The 20,783-nt window shown below is 39.0% G+C and overlaps 2 protein-coding genes and 1 pseudogene across 8 annotated transcripts in view; 1 reads left to right on the forward strand and 2 right to left on the reverse strand.

The window, feature by feature from the left end:
* Nucleotides 1-20,783, reverse strand: part of Nsf (N-ethylmaleimide sensitive factor, vesicle fusing ATPase) — a 323,620-nt gene that overhangs the window by 149,387 nt on the left and 153,450 nt on the right. The gene's annotated exons all lie outside the window — the stretch shown is intronic.
* Nucleotides 6,373-6,432, reverse strand: LOC117287398 (annotated as a pseudogene).
* The window catches only part of LOC104871529 (ADP-ribosylation factor 2), a 113,669-nt gene continuing 104,263 nt past the window's right edge, over nucleotides 11,378-20,783 (forward strand). For 6 of the 7 annotated variants that reach the window (XR_782891.3, XR_782890.3, XR_782892.2 and 3 more), the window contains exons 1-2: nucleotides 11,378-11,473; nucleotides 13,935-14,101. Coding sequence is in view for 4 of the 7 variants with exons in the window: in XM_010637451.3 (XP_010635753.1) it covers nucleotides 13,954-14,101 (148 nt within the window). In the remaining 3 variants the exon portion in view is untranslated. Of the gene's footprint in view, nucleotides 11,474-13,934; nucleotides 14,102-16,152; nucleotides 16,229-20,783 lie in introns of those variants that run through there. The other variant, XM_010637453.2, reaches the window with a different exon arrangement.

Consider the following 20,783-nt stretch of genomic DNA (forward strand, 5'->3'; position numbering starts at 1 on the left):
AGGCGCGCAGCCGTCGGGAGGCTAAGCGCGCCCCCGGCCGCGGCCCCGATACTCTTTCTGCCGAGCGCGCACGGGTTTGGAGGCGCCATTTTGGGTGGGAGCTGCAGGTCCCTGTGTTGACTTTCTTTTGCCAAACTCAAAATATTGGCCGGTTGCGGAGAATTTGTAACAAGGTCAATGGTGCTTTTAATCACGTACCTCTTTGCCACCTGCATTTCGTTCTTTAATGACTGTTTAGCTTTATGCTTTCAGACCCATTTAAATATGAGTATCCTGAGAAACCCCAGGTCCAATCCAGGTCCTTAGCCCAGGGAAAGTTAGTACTCAATGAGTAATTCAGGTTCTGAGCTCTGAATTCAAATTCTGCATGAATCCATGCTCTTTTTCGTAGGTGTATTTCTCCTAATTTCTGGAATCGCAATGCTGACTTTTTAAAGCTTATGTGTAGCTCAAAACTATTTTCTTCAAATTTGAAAGATTTTTTTGTATTTTCCTCAAATTTGAAATCTTTTGTGATTATTTTTATATGTTAACTGTGATTAAATCTCTTTATAAAGATATTGAAATTTTGAACAGTCTTTTTATTTCCCAGTGTTGTTTCATTTTTAGAGAATAACTAACATAGGCCGGTTATTCTTTTTTGACCTTGATGTTGCCTTCCTGTCACTGGAGGAAGGGTCCCCAGCGCTGAAATAAGGAACCTATCCTACAACTTTGCAAGTGCACTGACTCTTGTAGGAAAAAAAAAAAAAAAAAAATTTCTGGATGCGTCTGTAAAAGACCAGACAAGGGTTTATTAGCGAGCACACAGAGAAATGAGAGCCTTATGAGCTGGAGCTGAGGGTGTTTAAGTGGGTGTGGTGTCTTTAAAATAAGTGATCTAGGATGTGTGTTCCTAAAGTCTTTTAGGTTATCCATCTGGCAGATTATATCAGAATGCAAGCCATCTAGATGTTTTTGAAGTTGAGATATGCTGCCCACTGATGTTTCCTTGGGGGTGGATGAAGCACAATTCTCATGAGAAAAGGACAGGTCCCCAAGCATGGATTTATGGGCTTATTGTATCTTTAAGGCCTTTAGGAATTTTTTTTAATGAGTTTTGTGTCTTAAACTGCAGTTAAGTACAAATTTTAAATCTTGATTTTTCTTGTCTTCTTTTTACATAGCTTTTATTTCTTCTCTCATTCATTCCCGCTATACCATTTTTTCACTAGAATCTCAGAATTAAGTTTAAGCACATTGCAAGTAGAAAGATTCTACTATGTTCTCTGATGCACATTATTTCCCAGCTACCTTGTATTTCTCTATATATTTTTGCAAAATAGTAAAGATGACAGAATTTATTTTTCATTTCTCACAGTTAAGTAGAAAAAAATTATTGTTTTCCAGGATGAGGAGAGGAAGAAAATAATTAGGAGAGGCAGGCATGTTTGGTGATTTAGAATCAAGCCAGGTGTGACAGTGTGCACCCCTGAGAGCCTAGCTATTCAAGAGGCTGAGGAAGCAAAATGGCAAGTTATAGGCCAGCCTGGGCAACTAAGAGAGATCCTGTGTCAAAAAGGCCTGGATATAGCTCATTGGTACAGCCCTTGTATAGCATACACAAGGCCTTGTGTTCAATCCCCACTACGACCAGAAAGAGAAAACAACTAGTAAAATAAGAGACAAGTGCCAGTTTTGTAAATCCTCACACTAAACCTGAGAACTAGATTTTGTTGGACAGGTCAGATATTAACTAAATTACAGATGGACCAGAGGGGTTAAGAGAAAGGATAAACCAGTAAGTTCTGATCTACTAGCTTGCAAAAGCTGTGTAAAAACAACAGAAGGAAGTAGGGACTCAGGAGACTATCTGCCACTTGCCTGCCATGGCTTTATCCCTTTCTAAGCCTTCGTTTCCATATTGGTAAAATGAGAGGTATAATTACATAAACTTAATCTTAGCATCTTACTTTTTTTGATACTTTGATTTTATTACTTTATCTTTACTGTTTATTGGTAGATTTTAGGTGTATAATACAGTTACATTCATCATTGGGATCTTGTACCTTTACATAACTTATCTTGGTTCTTATTTTTCCCCATTCCCCAGTCCTCCTTTCACCCCCTCCACCCTTCCCTATTTACAAAGACATTGTTTCCATGTTTTCCCTTTTCACATGTTTTTCTTTTCCCTTTTTACCTTTTCCCTACCACTCCCACTTCCTCTACTGTTTTAGAACTTTTCTTCCTATTACACAATATCAATTACACATTTTGATCCTTATTTATACTTTTAGGTTTTTTTTGATAACTTTGAATTTAAATCTATAAAGCAAAAAGATTTTGCCCAAATAACTACCAAATCTAGAAGATAACCTTGGCTCTCAGTCTGATGGCTGACCTTGCTTTCAAGGTTGGGAAATCAGGTAGATGTGTTTCTTTAACCACTGACTTTTCTTATTCTGCCGAGTAGACTGCAAGTGGAAATGTTGTTAGCCTCCCCAACGAGGAATATTTATCATCTGGAAGGATAGGTCTGCTGTAGGGATTCCAGTGTGTCATCTTATGCACATATCTATACATGATAAGAAGCTTTATGTATTCTCCCAAAGTCATAAAAAAATTAAATAGAATTGTGTACAGACCTGTAGGATCTACCAAAGAAATTTCAGGCAAATATAGCTAGCTCTTTTTCTTGAAACGCTTAGGTGAAGGACTCTTGACACTTTGCTCCAAATTATCCCTGTGTTTTTGCAGCCCATCTGTGCCTTGCTGAGATTCAAGGTCATCTTAGAAACAGAGTAGAGCTAATTCTGCATCACTTTATGAACAACGCTTACAGCAGTAGTCAATAGGCAACCAATATTTTTCTTGCCCCCGTCCATTCTGCACTGTTCTATTAACAGCACCCCTAGTCATGCAGTCTCAGAAGTATACCTTCTGTCCTCCAAGGTATACGGCCCTTTCCTGGTTCAGTCCATCAGATGCTGTCTTCCAAACAAGTGCAGTCTTGACTATCCTGAGGAAAAAAGATAAAAATAGCCAGAGTTCATTTATTACAATGATGATACACTGAAAAAAACCCATCCGTTAGTTTTCTAGCTTCCTGAAATTTACCTCATTTCAGTCTTATGTAAAATCTGGTTGACCCCTTTTGTTTTGATTTCCATGTTAGTCTCCTTTCTTTCCTCAAAACAAAATACCTCCCTCAGCTTTTTATTGGTTCCTGAAATCTTTTTAGTTTGTGAGTCTGTGTGTGTGTGTGTGTGTGTGTGTGTGCGCGCACCCGTGCATGTATATGTGTGTTTGCAGTATTTGGTTTACAGTGAGGAGATAGGTAAGAAAACTAACATGTGTGTCTGTGTGTGTGTGTGTGTGTGTGTGTGCGCGCACCCGTGCATGTATATGTGTGTTTGCAGTATTTGGTTTACAGTGAGGAGATAGGTAAGAAAACTAACAGAATGGTTTAAATTTATCCTATAGTACAAATGACTAACATCATTTTCTAAAGGGTGGAGGGCTTTGGGGGGAACAGGAGGTCTGAATAGGTATAGGCTCAGAGAGGAAACCGATCCTGATTGATGGTACAACAGAGGATAAAAGAATAATCGACAAAGAATAATAAATAAAGAACAAACAGTAGTTTATTACTGGGGGACTGGGATTTGTTCTTAACTCTTCCTGGATAAGACCATGATCTCTGGTCTTGTCAGTATTCACTGATTATACAACATAGCAAGGGGCATAAAAGCAGATATAAGGAGCAGCAAAACTTAAGGCACTATTGACCCAGGCTTGGAAAAGGGAGGAACGATGTATTCTTGTGAAGGACAGGTTTATTAACAAGACACATGTATTGTCTTACAAGTGATAGTTAACAAGCCAGCCCACCTGTGTTATCTTTAGCTAATGTTTGATCTGGGGAAATGGCTGCACAGAGTCATAATTCTTCAGCTGTAATGTCATCTTGCCATCAGAGGCATCACAGTATCATCAGTCATTAAGATCTCAACTGTGACCATTGGCATAGGGAATTCTGTCTTAGTACCCCAGTTGAAGGCTTTTTTTAGCAAGTCATACATGGATTGACCCATAGTTTTAATCAATAGCCAAATTATAAGCCTGTTCAATAATATTTGAAGTCTTCCCAGCACAGTTTTAAGCTGTTCTGAATAAACGTGCCTGAAAGGTGGAGAAGGAAAATGATAACGTGATGAGACAGAAATAGTAGAACCCAGATAAAGAAGGGTAGGGTATGGGAAGAGAAGTAGGATTTAACCAAGATTAACTATTTTTTTTTAAACCAGGTTTAACTTTTGCTGGACATAGCCCTTTGTGACCCAGTGATGGTTAATTTCATGTGTCAAGTTGGTTGGGCTACGTTATCCAAATCTTTGATCAGACATTTCTTCTAAAATGTTTCCTTAGAGGTATTTTTCGATGACGTTCACACTTAAATACGTGAACTTTGAGTAAAGAAGATTGCCCTCTATAGTGTTGGAAGGCCTCCTCCAATCAGTTGAAGGCCAAAATAGAGCAAAAGGCCAACTTTGAGTTGAACAAGAGAGAATTATCTGGCAGATTATCTTTTGGTTTGATTTATAACTCTTCTCTGAGTCTGCAGTCTGCTAGCTTTTCCTTTTAGATTTTTGGCTCACCAAGCCTCCCAACCATGCAAGCCAGTTCCTTAAAATAAATCTCCTATTTGGTTCTGTTTCTCTGGAAAACACTAATGAATATACACAGTCTCATGTTTGTGAGTGACATAGAAGTGATTCCAGACATGTAAGTAGTGAAGCTTAGTAATACCATTTGCTGCCGGACTGGTCACCAACATCTAAAGACAGGGCATGGATAGAAATTTATGTTCAAATTATGTCCCAGAACATGCTTAATAAGTGTTTCGTTGGACTAGAGTTGAAAAATAATTTGGTTATGTAGACGTTTTGATTGTAATAGCTGTAGTAGCAGATTTTTTCCTCCAGTACTGGGGATTGAACCCAAGGTCTTCACACTGAGTTATATCCCCAGCCCTTTTTTTTTTTCTTCTTCTTCTTTTTTGAGACAAAGTCTCACTAAATTACCCAGGCTGGGCTCAGTCTTGTAATCCTTCTGCCTCAACCTCCCACAGTCCTGGGATTACAGGTGGATAACAAAATTTACCTGGGGTGAAAAGAGATACATTTTCCCTGTGTTTTGGTGAGTGAGGGCAATGTTAAACAACATGGCAGTGAGGTGATTCACTGTGGTGCACTGTGACAAAGCAGAGAGACATTTTGGTGCTTTCCACTTAACCAAAGGAAAACTATGGAGACTATAAGGTTAAACAAATGGTACTATGGACAGAAATAGAAATTTTTAGTCACTGTGAGGCATGCATTCTAAAGGATTTTCAGCAGGCTTGTATGCAGATATTTCAGGGAGGAGAGAGAGAAAGATTAGAGAGGTCGAGATCTCCAGTGATCCTCTTGCAGATGTCACTGTGAAACAAAGGTGGTCTTCAGAGACTTCCCCTTAAATACTTTTCCTTTTGCACCCCATCCTAACTCATAAGTCAGCTACCCATGCCAGATCAGCCTACCTTGTGAACACTTAATTTTATAGCCCATTACAGCTAGGTTTAGAATGATGGAGTTGCCATCTTATTTGCTTTCTGTCAGAGAAATCTATTTTCAAAACTGGTGGATAAGGCTAGAGAATGGAACACAATAGAGAAACGACATGGAATTTTAAAAAAGGAAGACTGGCTGATGCAATGCAGCATTCTAGCTAGAGTCAAGTGTTTTGGTTTTGTTTTCTGTTTTAAATAAATGTTTTTTTTTCTTGTCAAAGTATCGAAGACCAACCCTGAGAGTCATGAAAATCAATTCATTCTGGAAAGTCTGAGTGGGCAGGAGAGAGATGATAGAATCCTCCATGGAAGGGAAGGAATGTTGCTATGGAAACCAGATGCTCCTTTAGTGGCAGCCCCAATGCACTTGTCAGGCTGCCTAACCCTGCATAGTCACATTATGGGGCCAGAGAGCTGCCTATATCTCTTTTTGAAAAAAAAATTTTTTTTATTGGTACATTTTTAGGCATACAATATAAGGACATTCATCATTGGAGATTTGTACCTTTACATAATCTATCTTAATTCTTATTTTTTCCCCGTCCTCCTGCCCTCCCTTCACCCCCTCCACCCCCTCCACCCCCTCTATTAACAAAGACTTTGTTTCCATTTTTTCATATTAATTCCATTCCCTTCTTTCCTTTTCCCTACCCTTCCCACTTCTCCTTCCTCTTTGCACCTTTTCTTCCTATTTCACGTTATCTATTATACATTTTGCTCCTTATTTACACTTTAAGTTTCTCACATCAGATAAACTATTTGGTATTTACGCGTGTGTCAAAAATATGGAACACTTCATGAATTTGGGTGTCATCCTTGCACAGGGGCCATGCTAATCCCCAGCATTATGAAGTCAAAAATGCCTTCTGTAATTACAACCAATAGTAAATTAAAATCTTCCATTTGCTCTTTCACCTTTTCTTCATGTTGTGATAGCTCCATTCAAACAAGAAACCTTCATGGTTGCTGGCAAAACCATTTTATAACTGTGCCTTAGAGGTAAGTATATACAATAGGCCATGATGCATCATGTGTAGCAAATGCCATAAAAGGAGCAGTAAACGGGGAAAAAACAATCTAAGGAGTGACAAAACAACATGAAATTTTGGTTTTGGTTACCAAACATGAAAAAAAAAAAAAAGCTCAACGAAAATCTACTTTAAAAAAAAGTCAGAGCCCTTTTAGCACAACAAAATTGAAAAGATGGTGTAGAGATATCCCATAAACCCCCTGCTCCCCCTACCGATATCCTTGGAACAGTGGTACATTCACCACAATTGAGGAGCCTACAGTGACACAGTATTATCACCCAGATGGCACAGTTTTATTAGGGTTTACTCTTGGTGATGTACATTTAATAGGTTTGTGCAGAATACAATGACACGTATCTATCGCCATTAGCATACAGAATATTTTCACTTCTCTAAGAATGTCCTGTTCATCCCTCCCTCCCCACTTACCCCCGGAAACCCTTAGTCTTTTTTCTATTTTCATAGTTTTGCCTTTTCCATCATACAGTTGAAATCACACAGTACATAGATTTTTCAGATTGGTCTCTTTCACTTAGTAATATATGTAAGTTCCTCCACATCTCTTCATTGTTTGATAGCTCAAATTTATTAGAACTGAATAAAGTTTCATTGACTAAATGTACCACAGTTGGTTTATTCATTCATCGATTAAAGGATATGTTGCTGTGATCATTAATTATTTTGGGGGGTTATTTTTTGAGACAGGGTCTCACTATATAGCCCCAGCTGCCCTCAGATGTGTGGCAATCCCCCTGCCTCAGTCTCCCAAGTGCTAGGACTATAGGCATGTGCTACTCTGCCCAGCTGTGATCATGAATTGTAACAGATCAACTAGATTTAACAACTGCCTAGCAGATTAGTAAATTCTGGGTGTATCTGTGCATGACTGACACGTAGGCCAGGAAGCTAAGAGAGGAAGATCTATCTTAGATGTAGGAGGTGGCACCAACCAATAGGTTGTAGCCTGCACAGAATAAAAAGTGAAAGAAGAAGGAAGTGTGTGCCTTTTGTTTTTTTAAAGAGCTCCAGTTTTTACCATTGCCTTTGGATATTTGTCTTCAGTTTCTTCAGCTTTCCAATGCAGGCTTGCACCAATAACTCCATACTGAGCCTCCAGGCCTTTGATCTGCTGCCGCTCCTGGATCCTCCAGCTCTCTAGTGTGCAGACAGCCATTTTGGATTCTTCCACCTCTTCCTATACCAAAGATTTTTTAGGTAGGCTTACAGGATCAGAGGCAGAAGAATCGCAATGGCCTACCTAATAAATCCATTTGTATAATTATATATACACTTTTTTTTGTTTGTTTTTTGTTTTTTGAGATGGGTCTCACTATGTAGTTGAGACTGACCTGGAACTCACTATGTAGCCCAGGCTGGTCTTGAACTCACAGCGATCCTCCTGCCTCAGCCTCTCAAGTACTGGGATTACAGGTGTGCACCACCACGCCCGGCAATTATATATATACTTTATATTTATCCTTTAGGGACTGTTAATACAGTTGCTTTAAAGTTTTGGGAATTATGAATAAAGCTGATATAAACATCCATGCATTTTTGTGTGGAATTAAATTTTACTTATGCCCCAACTTCCCCTTAACTCTTTTGGCTAACGGTCTAGTAAGGTTGTTTTTTTTTTTGTTTTTTGTTTTTTGGTTTTTTTGTGTGTGTGTGGTGCAGGGGTTTGAACTCGGGACCTTGCACTTACAAAGCAGGCGGCGGAACCACTGAGCTAAATCTCCAGCCCTGGTTAGTTTTTGAAGAGACTACCAAACTGTCTTCCAGAGTAGCTCTTCTGTTTTGCTTTCCCACCAGCAATGAATGAAAGTTCCTGTTGCTCCATGAAAGCACACTTTTTAAAAAATCACTTACCAAATGACGAAGCAAGTGTGTCTTTTTCTTAGTTATTGGACATATAACTTTAAGAATTTACTCAGAAAACAATTTGGCAATGTAATATATATTAAGAACTTTAAGCACCTTCATATTTTGACCTGGTGATTCCAGTTTTGGAATTATTTCCTGGAAAAATAATAAGGAATACAGAAAGGGAAAAAATTCTTCACTGGAACATTATCTGCAATAGAAAAACTTAGCAACAATCTAAATGTCGAAGTAAATGAAAATTTTTAAATAAACTAGGATACATTCATATGATGAAATATCACACAGCTATCAAAGATGTTTGAAAATGTACAGTCAGATGTAGTGGTGTACACCTGTCGTTGTAGCACTCTGAGAAGCTGAGGCGGGAGAACGGAGAGTTTGAGCCTAGCCCGGGCAACTTAGTAACTCAGCCAAACCCTGACTCAAAATAAAAGAAAAAGAGCAGGGACGTAGTTCAGTACAAGAGCCCTGTGCTCAATCTTCAGTACCACAAGGAAGGGAAAAAATTAGTGGAAAATGGAAATAAATGGAAAAAGACAGCATTGTGTGTATTTATAACATTAACTATGCAAATTTTGCGTAGAAAAAAATGTCTAGCGAGAAATAATGGTAACAATGAATTGCCTTTGTAGAGCAAGATGATTTTGTTTTGTTCTTTTTGAGATAGGGTCTCATTATGTATTTCAGGTTGAACTTGAACTCACTATGTAGCCCAGACTGGCCTCAAATTCCAGGTGATCCTCCTGCCTCAACCTCCCGAATGCTGGGATTACAGGTGTGTACCACTATGCCCGGTTTGATTGTTGTTTTCTTCCCCCTTTATCCTTTCCCTCTCCGCCTTTCCTCCCCAACCTGGGGTGGGGGTGTTTTTTCTCCCAAGTACTTTTTTGTTTGTTTGTTTGTTTTGTTTTTTTGGTACCGACCACCGAACAGCTGAACTAAATCCCCGGCCCTTCCCCAAGAACTTTAACAAATGATTATATATAATCATCGTGTTTGGGAAGGATAGATCCTTAGCTAGGGTCCATAAATTTACATAAATAAAGAATAAGAGTTATAACTTTAGAAGGAGAAACAAAATCACTTTATTGGAAAGGAAAGAAAAATAGGGAACAAAATCATTTTATTAGAGGTTGGGGATTTAGTTCAGTGGTACTGCACCTTCCTTGTAAGCACAAGGTCCTGAGTTCAACCCCTGGTACTGATAATTTTTTAAAAAATAATTTTATTGGGAAAAGGAGAGAAATAGGGAGCTAGATAGCTACATTGTTAGAGTAAGATAGGTATCCTAGAGCCAGCACTTGAGGTTCTTTGTTCTTAGCCTCCTTTATCACATGCCAAGAAATGGACTATCCCCCTTGAGAGCTGGTATAATTTGATTGGTTTTTCTGGGCTCTGAGACCCCTGATTTAGCTATTGTCCCTTCCATTGCTTACATGTACCTTTTCGGATAAGCACTTTTTTGGTCTCTTTGTGCTGTCCAGGTGATGTTGTGAGATTCAAAGCCAAGTAAAAAGGCTACATGTAAATTTTAGTGTATTAATATGGTGAGAAAATAATAAAATATATATGTACTTATATATAGATGTGTGAGTGTCTGTTAGTGTATATTTTACATACTGAGTTTTCTAAATATAGCCCCCTCCCACTTTGTTTCTTTTGTGCTTAATTGGAGGTGGAGGGAGGAGCGAATTGAGGCTTTGGAAGCTAGGCCAGGTCATCTTATCATTTCTTTCTGTTTTTCTTAGCCTGTCTCTCTCTTTCTTTTTGATAAACTTTAGAGTAGTATTTTTTTTCTTTTTTTTTTTTTCCAGCACTGGGACTTGAACTCAAGACCCCATCCACCCACTCTGTCTCTGTCTCCCATCTCTCCCTCTCCCTCGCTTAGGGATTTAACTGTTTATTTGCCAGAAACTTTACTGAGTCCCTAGAGAAAATATACAATAATTTTTAAAGAAGTCATATTGAGAAACCCATATGTATTTTTTATCTATATATCTATACCTACATATAAAATCATTGTACTCAGAAGAGAAAGTATCTAGTTAAAAAGATAAAGGTGCCAGTCAGATCTAGGCTTGAATCTCTGCCAGACTACTTAATTTTTTTCCTCTTTGAAAAAAGAAATGAAAGTAATAATTTCTAGTTCACTGGGACATTCTGGTCAAGCAGGCAAAGTCCTAGACATACGTTTAAGTAGATATTAGTTATTTTGATTATTTATTATAGTTATGTGCTACGTACAGGTATTTGTAAAATTTTTAGCTAAACAAGTTGGTATTTAGGGTACTGACTTATTGAAAGCATTTCTCAGGAAGTAAAGGCTGTGGTTCTGGGATGTCTGGATAGTGCACGTGGCTGTATTTCTCCCGGTTGGTAAAAATTTGTTTACAGGCCAGACAGCGTCTAGTTTCTTACTGAACAGGAAATCTTTATGCCCAATTTTGGTGCCGGTGTCTGAATATTTCCTACATGATACACCGTCCCAAACTGGTTTCTACTTTTAGCTCAACCGTGGCAAATTTCCTTATATAACCCTAGAGCCCTAGCCCCGCCCACCTGTCCTCACCCGGTTGATTTGACTACTCCGCGGGTTAGTTTAATACTTGAGACTTTTCCGAATTGATTGGCCCGGCAAATCGGAAATCCTCTCGGTTTTTCTAATTGGTCACGCATGGGGACGCACTGAGGAGTCATTGGAAGATAAATCCGGCGTTTCTAGAGCTTCCTGTTGTTGCCTAGGTCGCGGGAGGCGGGGTTCCTCCCTCCCACGCTCATTGCCTTTTGCATTGGTCAGATATGTCTTCACTCACAAAACTTTGAGTTCATTGGTACAAAGGCTCCAGGAGGCGGTGAGTAATTGGTTGGTTGCTGTTCCCGCCCCTGTCCAGACGCCATCTTCCTGCGGGCAGTTGGGCAGCCGTGTTGCTAGTGGTGTTTGAAACGGTTCTCCTAACGGCGGCAGGTGAGTCGCTCGCTGAAAGGAAGGGGCTGCACCGTTCAGTACTTTACCTGGATGGATTTCATATCCGTGGGCGGCGGGAAACTAGAGAGCAGTGGAAGACTGCGGGAAGAGACTTGAGTTCCGCTGTCCGTTCCCCGCCCTCTGTAGATCGGGGGCCTGGGGAACCGACAGATGCTCGGGAGGCTCCGCCGCCTGGCCCTCCGCTTTCCCGTGGGCCTACAGACAGCGAGGGACAGAGAGCAGCCTGGCGGCTCCGGCCGGAAGAACATTCGGCGTCCTTTCTAGTTCGCATTGGCCACTTCTCTCGTTTGTGCCCTTGTCTGCCGCCGTCGTTTACCCCTTGGACTTCGGTGCTTGTAGCAGGGAAGGGTGAACATCCCTGCGAGGCTCTGGGGTTGGCAGCGACTTACTCCAGTGAATCTCCAGCTGAGTTTAGGGACCTAGGACCTCGAGCGCCGGACAAGGAAGGCAAGGGGAGAAAAGCGGGAGTGACAGCGCCGCTTGCTGTGTGCGGTTGGCTGGGGCTCTCGGGCGCTCCCCACTTCAAGGGGAGTCTAAGCGGGAAGTACCTTTCCCCTCCTCCCTTCCTCAGCATGTTTGTTAGTTTGCCTCTTCTGTGAGATTTGTCCTTTTTGCGGAAACAAAGGAATTTGTCGATTTGTTGCCCGACAAGATTTTGAATACTTCACCACACTGGACTAGTTTAGTCCTGTAATGGACCTTCTATGAATGATTAAAGCAGTCTTCATTTTTTGGTTAACTTTTCCTTCTTTGTGTAGAGGGGAAATGCTGTGCTTTCCCTCTCTGACGGTAGAATGAAACGATGTGTACTCAGACATGCACCATGTTGTTAATACTGTAGGAAACTCTTGAATGTTCGAGGAGGGGCTTCTGGAATGTGGTGTCCTCTCCGCTAAGGTCGGGATGCAGGGCACATTGGCTGTCCTTGCTGTATCTTGGCGCTTCCTTGAGTAAAGCTTGGTTAGCAATTTAAAAGGAAAATTATAGCCTCTACAGCAAGTATATATGTATTTTTCTTTCTATTATTATTATTATTGGTAGTACTGGGGATTAAACCCAGGGCCTTCACACTAAGGTATATCCCCAGTTCATTTTATTTTACTTTTTTACTTAGAGTTGCCCAAACTGGGCTCACATTTGTGATCCTCCTGCCTCAGCCTCCCAGAGTGCTGGGATTACAGGTGTTTGCCACTACACTCGGCTTTTTCTTTTTGAACAGTCTTTATCGATTTTCAAGGGCTCATTTAGAGTTGCAGACATATTACCTTTTTTTTTTTTTTTTTGGTACCGGGAATCGAACTCGGATATTACTTTTTTTAAATTGTAATGTCAGGCTCAATTCAAATAGGCTGATCTGTTAAAAGACTACATGTCTTCAAAGCTAATTGATTTTTATTGCTTTCCTTTATGTCATCTGCCAGGCATTCGCCTGAGAAATAAATTGTTGAACATTTACACTGCTATAGTAATCACAGTATAGTAATCACCTTTTAGGGAGTAATGACTGGGAATGGCGCAAAGAGAAGCTAGTCTGATAATCATCTTTTTTTGGTTTGGCTATTTAGGTGTTTTTGATTGACAAAAATCCATTGAACTTTACAGTTTCGTGTTTATATCTATATGTAATTAATACTTAAGAAAAAGTTTTAAAAGCTGGCTAAGAGTAGGGTTATAGTCCCTCCTTGAAGTGCTGGATGTCAATGGCATCTTCTCCACCCTTTGTCTAGTAATTTCCAATGCAGTATTTCCTGAACTCTGACATTTCTTAGGCTCTCTTTTTGGGTACTATTGGTGTTGTCTGCCAGCTGAAGCAACTGTAATTTCTAAGGGAGATATATATATATATTTTGTTTGTTTGTTTGTTTGTTTGAGACTGGGTCTCACTATGTAGTTGAGACTGACCTGGAACTCACTATGTAGCCCAGGCTGGTCTTGAACTCAAAGTGATTCTCCTGCCTCAGCCTCCCAAGTGCTGGGGTTGCAGGCATGCACCACCACACCCAGCTAGGGATATTGTTATTTAACCTGACTTAAAGACTTCACTTGATATTATATAAAATAAACATTCTCTGCTTTATAAATTCTAATTTCAAGAGACTTTAGAAGAAGATACAGATACATGTGTTGTGTCATTGTCTCTGTACGTAAGATGACTGAAGGATGCCGCCGCCGTAGTGTGACATTGAAGGTGTGCTTCCACATGGCCCACTTGAATGCTGCAGAGTAGAATTCTCTGGCAGGGCAGGGCATCAAAAGGCTTAGTTAAGTTTCCCTTTGAAAACAAGATGCACTATTCCTTATTGGCCAAACTCTGTAGTACTTAATATTATTTAACTTTTACTAGGTGCCATGTCTAATTGAGATTTATAATGTTATGCACTCAAACGTTCCTTTACAATTCAGCAAAGAATAATGATTTAATCTGCTTTTTTTAATTCAGGTTACAGAATTCAGTTACAATGGGAAACATCTTTGAAAAGCTGTTTAAAAGTCTATTTGGAAAAAAAGAGATGCGGATCCTTATGGTGGGTTTAGATGCAGCTGGAAAAACCACCATCTTATATAAATTAAAACTGGGAGAGATTGTGACGACCATCCCTACAATAGGTATGTTAATGACCTGTGGCAATTCCAGTGTACAATTTAGGATGTTATACTTTTACATGCTTCTTATTTTTGGGCCCATGCCCTTGCAAGGCAGGCAGTGGAACCACTGAGCCAAATCCCCGGCCTCTTACATGCTTCATGTATCACTGAATGCTGTATTTCTTTTTGAAACTTTTTTGCTACAAGAGCGAAAAACCAGGCTATATATACTTTCATAATTTCTCCTCAGCATCTCTAGTACTTTCCTGGGCTTACAGGGGAATTATGTGAACACATTTAGACTAAGCACATGTAGCCCTGTCTACTTGACAAAAAAGAAAAAGATGGTAACAAGACAGTGATGAGAGCTGAGCCCTCCATTTCCCCCAGTCGGTGTGCGTCCCAACAGCCCTGGGTGAGAGTGGGCCATCTGCTGCTGCCTCCTCAGTGAGCCTCCATTCCAGCTGGCCTTCTTCCGTGAGAGCATCCCACTCCACCAAGTGTGCTTCAAGTGTTTAAAGATGGGGTGTGAGTTCTTCTCATCACTGTGGCTTGAGCCAAATACTTGAGATGAGGTGATGTCCAACCGAAGAAGCTGACAATCTGGCAGCATGGGTGTCACTGCACTGACGCTGTTTTGTGGGCTTAAGCAGTTTGCAAAAGCAGTTTTGACAGATTTTAACCTTTGCCTTGTGAACTGCTTGGGAACCAAACTCATGAGTGAGGATGCATTCTACAGGATGATATGTGAATGTTAGTACTGTTCTGGGTGCTGAGTGGGTACAGTTAAATAGTTAACTTTCACCCTGGGCAGTAGTTTCAGAAATTGCAGCATTAAAGTGGAAATGGGTGAGAATGTTCATGCATACAATTTGAAAAATGTATTAGTGCCAAATGAAAATAGCTCAATTGTTTGGCTTTTTCCAATGTAAGAGTAATACATGTTTCTGTAATTTCATACATACAGAAAACCAGATTTTTAAAAATAAGTGCTCTATTAAGATTTTGGTGGTGGGCCAGGGTGGTGCTGTTACTTGCCTTGCAAGCACAAGGTCCTGAGTTTGATCTCTGGTACCAGGAAAAAAAAAAAAATTTTGGTGGCTATGTTTGTAAAATCGAATGTGTGCTATTTTCCAACTTTGATCTTGACAATATTTTGGTTTACCTTCTGTGTCATTTCTTCTCTGGAAGGCTTTTTGGCCTTCTTCCTTTGCCCCTCCTTTTATCTAGTAAACACCAGCTCATTCTTTTGTTCTCAGTTTGAATAGTATTTCCCAGGGATTCCTTTCCTGACCTTTTGTACCAATTTTATCCTATTCTAAGTTTTCATAGTAACCTGAAGTTCATAGAAAGTTTAAAAATATTTCTCATTTCTCGTTCAGTGTCTCTCTTCCCAACAATGTAAATAAAAGACAGAATTGTGCTTGACTTGTTCAATGTCCCCAGAATCAAGCAAAATGCCTGGCTCTTGTTAGGTGTCTAGTAAATATTTGGTGAATGAATTGAATACTGATATTATGGTGGATTGTTAAACTAATGACCCCCAGCGAACCATCCCCCCCACAGGATTCTGTTGAGCAATCCCCTATTAAGATGAAGCTGAAATTGGTCAGATGACTTGCTTTGGCCAATAAGACATGAGCAGATGTAATTCAATTAGGGATTTGATGAGTGCTGTGGGGTTTGCCCACAGGGAAAACTGCCACCCTCAGTTGAGAACGCTCAGTGGTACTCAGGATAAAAGAACACCTGGAAAGAGACAGGCATGGACCACAAACTGATTCTCTAGCTGAGTTCAGCTAGAGAAAAAAGCCCATGTAACCCCACAGAAGAAGTGTTCCTAAGAAATAATGCTAAAAAAAAAAATAATAATAATGCTTAACCTGAGACCAAAAGAATGAACTAATATTTCACCAAGGGAGGAAAGAGCTAAGGAAGATGCCGATAAAGGTCAATATTAATTAAAATAAAAAATACACTTTTTTTTTTTTTTGAGACAGGGTCTCAATATGTAGTCCAGGCTGGCTTTGAACTCAGAATGTAGCCCAGGCTGGCATTGAATGTGATAAAGGTGATCCTTCTGCTTCAGCCTCCCCAGTGCTAAGAGTATGCACCACCATGCCTGGCAACATCAAAGTTTAATAAATGGTTAGTATTCTATTATATGGGATATTTTAAATTAATTTCCATTGATGGATGCTTAGATTATTTACAATTGTTTTCTTGTAAGTGATCCCAAAATAAACACCTTTCACATTTTTGCAAACATATGCTTTATTGTTTTGCAATCATTATTAGAGGAGGGGTTACTCTTGAAAACAAATGTACACATGTATACAGATTGCCAGACTGTTTTCCAGAAATGTTTTGCCATCAGTAATGAAAAAAAAAATGCTTATTTCTCCTAGAAATTTGCTGACTTGATAGGGAAAAACGCTGACTTCTATTAGGATTTTTTTTTTCTGGTACTGGAGATTCAAGAGCCTTCACCTTGGGCTACATACAATCCCAGACTTTTTAAAAATTTTTTATTTTGAGACAGGTCTCAGTGAATCATTTAGTTGCCTGGGCTGGGCTTGAACTTGCAGTCCTTCTGACTCAGCCTCCCAGAGAGCTGAGATGACAGGCATGTGCTGCACACAGTCAGGGTTTATATTATTATAAGTGAATATATTCAAATGTCCATTGGCCGTTTGTATTTAAGCTTCTATGACTTGGTTTTGATATTATTCAATTGTTTTTCTGTTAGAGTATTTGTCTCATAATGGTCTGGAGGATGCTGTGGTTCAGGAACAGCTCTTATCTTGTGTTCATTTTTCTAATTAGTTTGTCTTGTAATCAGTAAATACTGGATGTCTTTGGGGGCTTTTGTCTTTGCTTCCCAGAGCAGCACCAATCAGCCCCAAGACCCAGCTCTCTCTAAGTGTTGTTTCTTTATTTATTCTTACTAGCTTTGTGTTATATTGCCTTATAGGAGACCAGGACCCATTGCCGAAGTTTCTGGTAATGTCCCCTTTCCTGTTCCCTATAATACTGAGTTATAAAGATTTATATTAGACACAGCCACATCCATTTGTTGTCAAGTGAGCGCATCTGTTTCTACTTGGATTGGTCATTTGGCAATAAGTCTTGAGGTCACCTGTTTACATAGGCATTTATCTCTTGTCCAAATACCTGCTGGATATTCACAAATAATTATAATTTTGATTATTTATTTTAAGACTGTCAATAATATTTATTTGTATTTGATTATATATTAATATTATTGTATGATTCAATACTTCCATTGTGTGTTGCAACAGATGTACTAAGTATGTCCATATGGCTGATAATCCTAACTGGGGCTTATTTTTAGGGTAGGGCTTATATTATGAGCATCCTGAAAAATCATGCTTTTCCAGTTGTTACTATTGGGTAAACATGATAATTATAAAGATCAGAGCAGAAATCAATGAAATTGACACAAAAAATACAAAGAATCAATCAAAGAGTTGGTTCTTTGAAAGGATAAACAAAATAGGTAAACCATTAACCAATCTTACCCAAGAAAGGAGAGAAAAAGCTTAAGCAGCTTAAATTATTGAAATTAGAAATGCAAAAGGTAGGGCCAAGGATTTAGCACAGTGGCACTGTGCCTGCCTTGCAAGCACAAGGTCCTCAGTTTGATCCCTGGTACCACCCCCAGTACAAAATGTGAAATCACAACAGGCTGAAATAAAAATTATTAACAGCTACTTCACATACTTGTTCAATAATTTGGAGGAAGCTGAAGAGATGGATAGATTCCTAGATAAATATAACTTGCCTAAACTGAAGAATATTTAAAAACCCTGAACAGTCCAATAACAGGCAATTAAATCGAAGCAGTACTACCAGGAAAAGCCTTGACCTGGGTGGGTTCACTGCTGAATTCTCTACAAAAACTTGAGGGAAGATCTAACACTGAAATTCTTTAGCTCTTTAATAAAATTGAAAGAGGAAGAACGTTTCCAAAGTCGTTCCTAGAAGCTTCCATTAACCTGATTCTAAAACTAAACAAAGATCCAACCAGGTGTAGTAGTACACACTTGTAATCCCAGCACTTAGGAGGCTGAAGCAAGAGGATCACCATGATTACATTCAAGCCTGGGGGCACAGTGAGTTCAAGACCAGTCCGATCTACATAGTGAGACTGTCTCAAAAAAAAAAAACCGAAAGAACCTGACAAAGATCCAAGTGAAAAGGAGAACTATAGAACAATCTCTTTAATGACTATAGATAAAAAATCCTCAATAAGATACTGGCAAACAGAATGCAACAAATCATCAAAAGAACACATCAGGCTGGGGCTTTAGCTCAGTGGTGCTGCTGCCTGCCTTCAAAGTTCAAGGTCCTGCGTTCAATCCCTGGTACCAATAAAGAAAGAAAGAAAGAAAGAAAGAAAGAAAGTAAAATAAATAAATAAGTAAGTAAGTAAAATCATATCATGACTAACTAGGCTTCATCCCAGGGATGCAAGGATGGTTAAACTTATGCAAACCAATGAATGTAATACATTCATTATAATACATATAAATAATAACAAGGACAAAAATCCTGTGATCATCTCAATAGATGCAGGAAAAACCTTTGATAAAATCCAATACGTTTCATGATAAAACACTAAAAAAATAGATGTACAAGGACCTTATTTCTGATAAAAGTCATTTATAACAAACCTACTGGCAGAATCATATTAAGTGGGGAAAACTGAAAGCTTTCCCGCTAAAACTAGGAACAAGACAAGAATTTCTAGTACCCGAAACATTAGCAAGAGCAGTTAGGCCAAATAAAAAAAGGGGTATGTATAGGAAAGGAAGAAGTCAAATTATTATTTGTAGATGATATGGTTCTCTACAACAGATGACCCCCCCAAAAATCTACCAAAAGACTCTTAGAATTAATAATTAAATTCAGTAATGTAGCAGGCTACTAAATCAACACAAAATCAGTATTGTTTCTGTACATTGAGAAGTTAGGAAAAAATACCATCCACTATAGCACCAAAAAAATGTAAGTACATGGGAATTAACCTAAGGAAGTAAAAGACCTCTATAATGAAAACTAAGTATTCTGAAAAAAGAAATTAAAGAAGTTAGAAAGTGGAAAGATATCCTATATTCCCGAATAGGCAGAAACAGTATAGTCAAAATGACCATACTTCCAAAATTGACACACAGATTTAATGTAGGCTCAATCAAAATACCAATAGCATTCTTCACAGAACTGGAGAAAGCAATCCTAAAATTCTTGTGGAATTAGAAGAGACCCAGAATTGCAGAAGCAAGCCTGTGGGTAACAAGCAAAACATGAGGCATCACAATCCTGGACTTTTAGTTATATTATAGAGCTGTAGTGATGAAAACCATGTGGTACTGGCATAAAAACAGACACGTGGATCAATAGAACAGAAGAGAGGATGCAGAAACAACTCTAAGCACATTCAACTATTTGATCTTTGACAAAGGGCCTAAAAAGACATGCTGGAGGAATGATAGCCACTTTAATAAATGGTACTGGGAAAACTAGCTATCCACATGCAGAATATCTCTCACCAATGTACTAAACTAAAATAAAAATGGATCATAGAACTAAATTTTAAAACAGAAACACAACCTGGTAGAAGATAAGATAGGTAATACTCTTGAAGTCATGAACAGAACCCCAATTGCACAAGAAACAAGAATCAGCATATGAAATCATATGAAAAAGCTTCTGCACAGCAAAAGAAACAACAACAACAAAAAACTAGAGAATAGGAAATAAATTTTTTCAGGTGTTCCTCAAACAGAGGACTGCTATCTAGAAAAAGTAAAGAACTCAAAATATTAGACTCCCCAATGTAACATACACAATAAAAAAAAGTACATATGAAATGAATAGACATTTTGAAGTAGAAGTACAAATGGCCAATAAAAACATGGCTCGACCTTGATGGTCATTAGAGAAATGTAGATTAAAACAATGATAAGGGCCGGGGATTTAGCACAGTGGCACAGTACCTGCCTCCAAATGCAAGGTCCTGAGTTTAATTCCTGGTACCAAAACAAAATTAAAAACCAAAGAACAACAGCAACAACAAAAACACAAAACAGTGCTGAGATTCTATTTTACCCCACAATGAGTAGCCATCATCAAGAAATCAAATAACAAATGCTGGCAAGGCTGTGGGTAAGAAGGAGCCCTTCTACATTGTTGGTGAGAATGTGAACTCGTACAAGCACTATGGATATTCCTCAAAAAACTAAAATTAGGGAATTCCATTTGACCTATCTTCCCCTTCTAGGTTACCTTCCTGAAGGTTAAAGATGTATTACAGTGATGCACACCCATATAGCTATGCAATTCATAGTTGCTAACTCTTGGGAGCACCTTGTATATCCATTAACAGATCAATGGATAAAATGTATTTACACACACTGGAAAACTACTTTGCCATAAAGAAGGGTTAACTTGGGTCATTTGGAGGAAAATGGGTGTATTTTGAGGTCATAGTATTAAGTGAAGTAATCAGACACACACGCCTATGTAGTGCATAGTTTCTTTTATGAGAAATCGAAGATGTAAATAAAGAGCAAAATAAAGCTGGGAATTTGGCTCAGTGGTTCCTCTGCCTGCCTCACAAGCACAAGGACCTGAGTTTGATCCCCGGTACAAAAAAAAAAAAAAAAAAAAAAAAAAAAAA

Source organism: Fukomys damarensis, unplaced genomic scaffold (assembly GCF_012274545.1).
Source record: "Fukomys damarensis isolate Sample0158 unplaced genomic scaffold, DMR_v1.0_HiC HiC_scaffold_23, whole genome shotgun sequence".
NCBI lineage: Eukaryota > Metazoa > Chordata > Mammalia > Rodentia > Bathyergidae > Fukomys > Fukomys damarensis.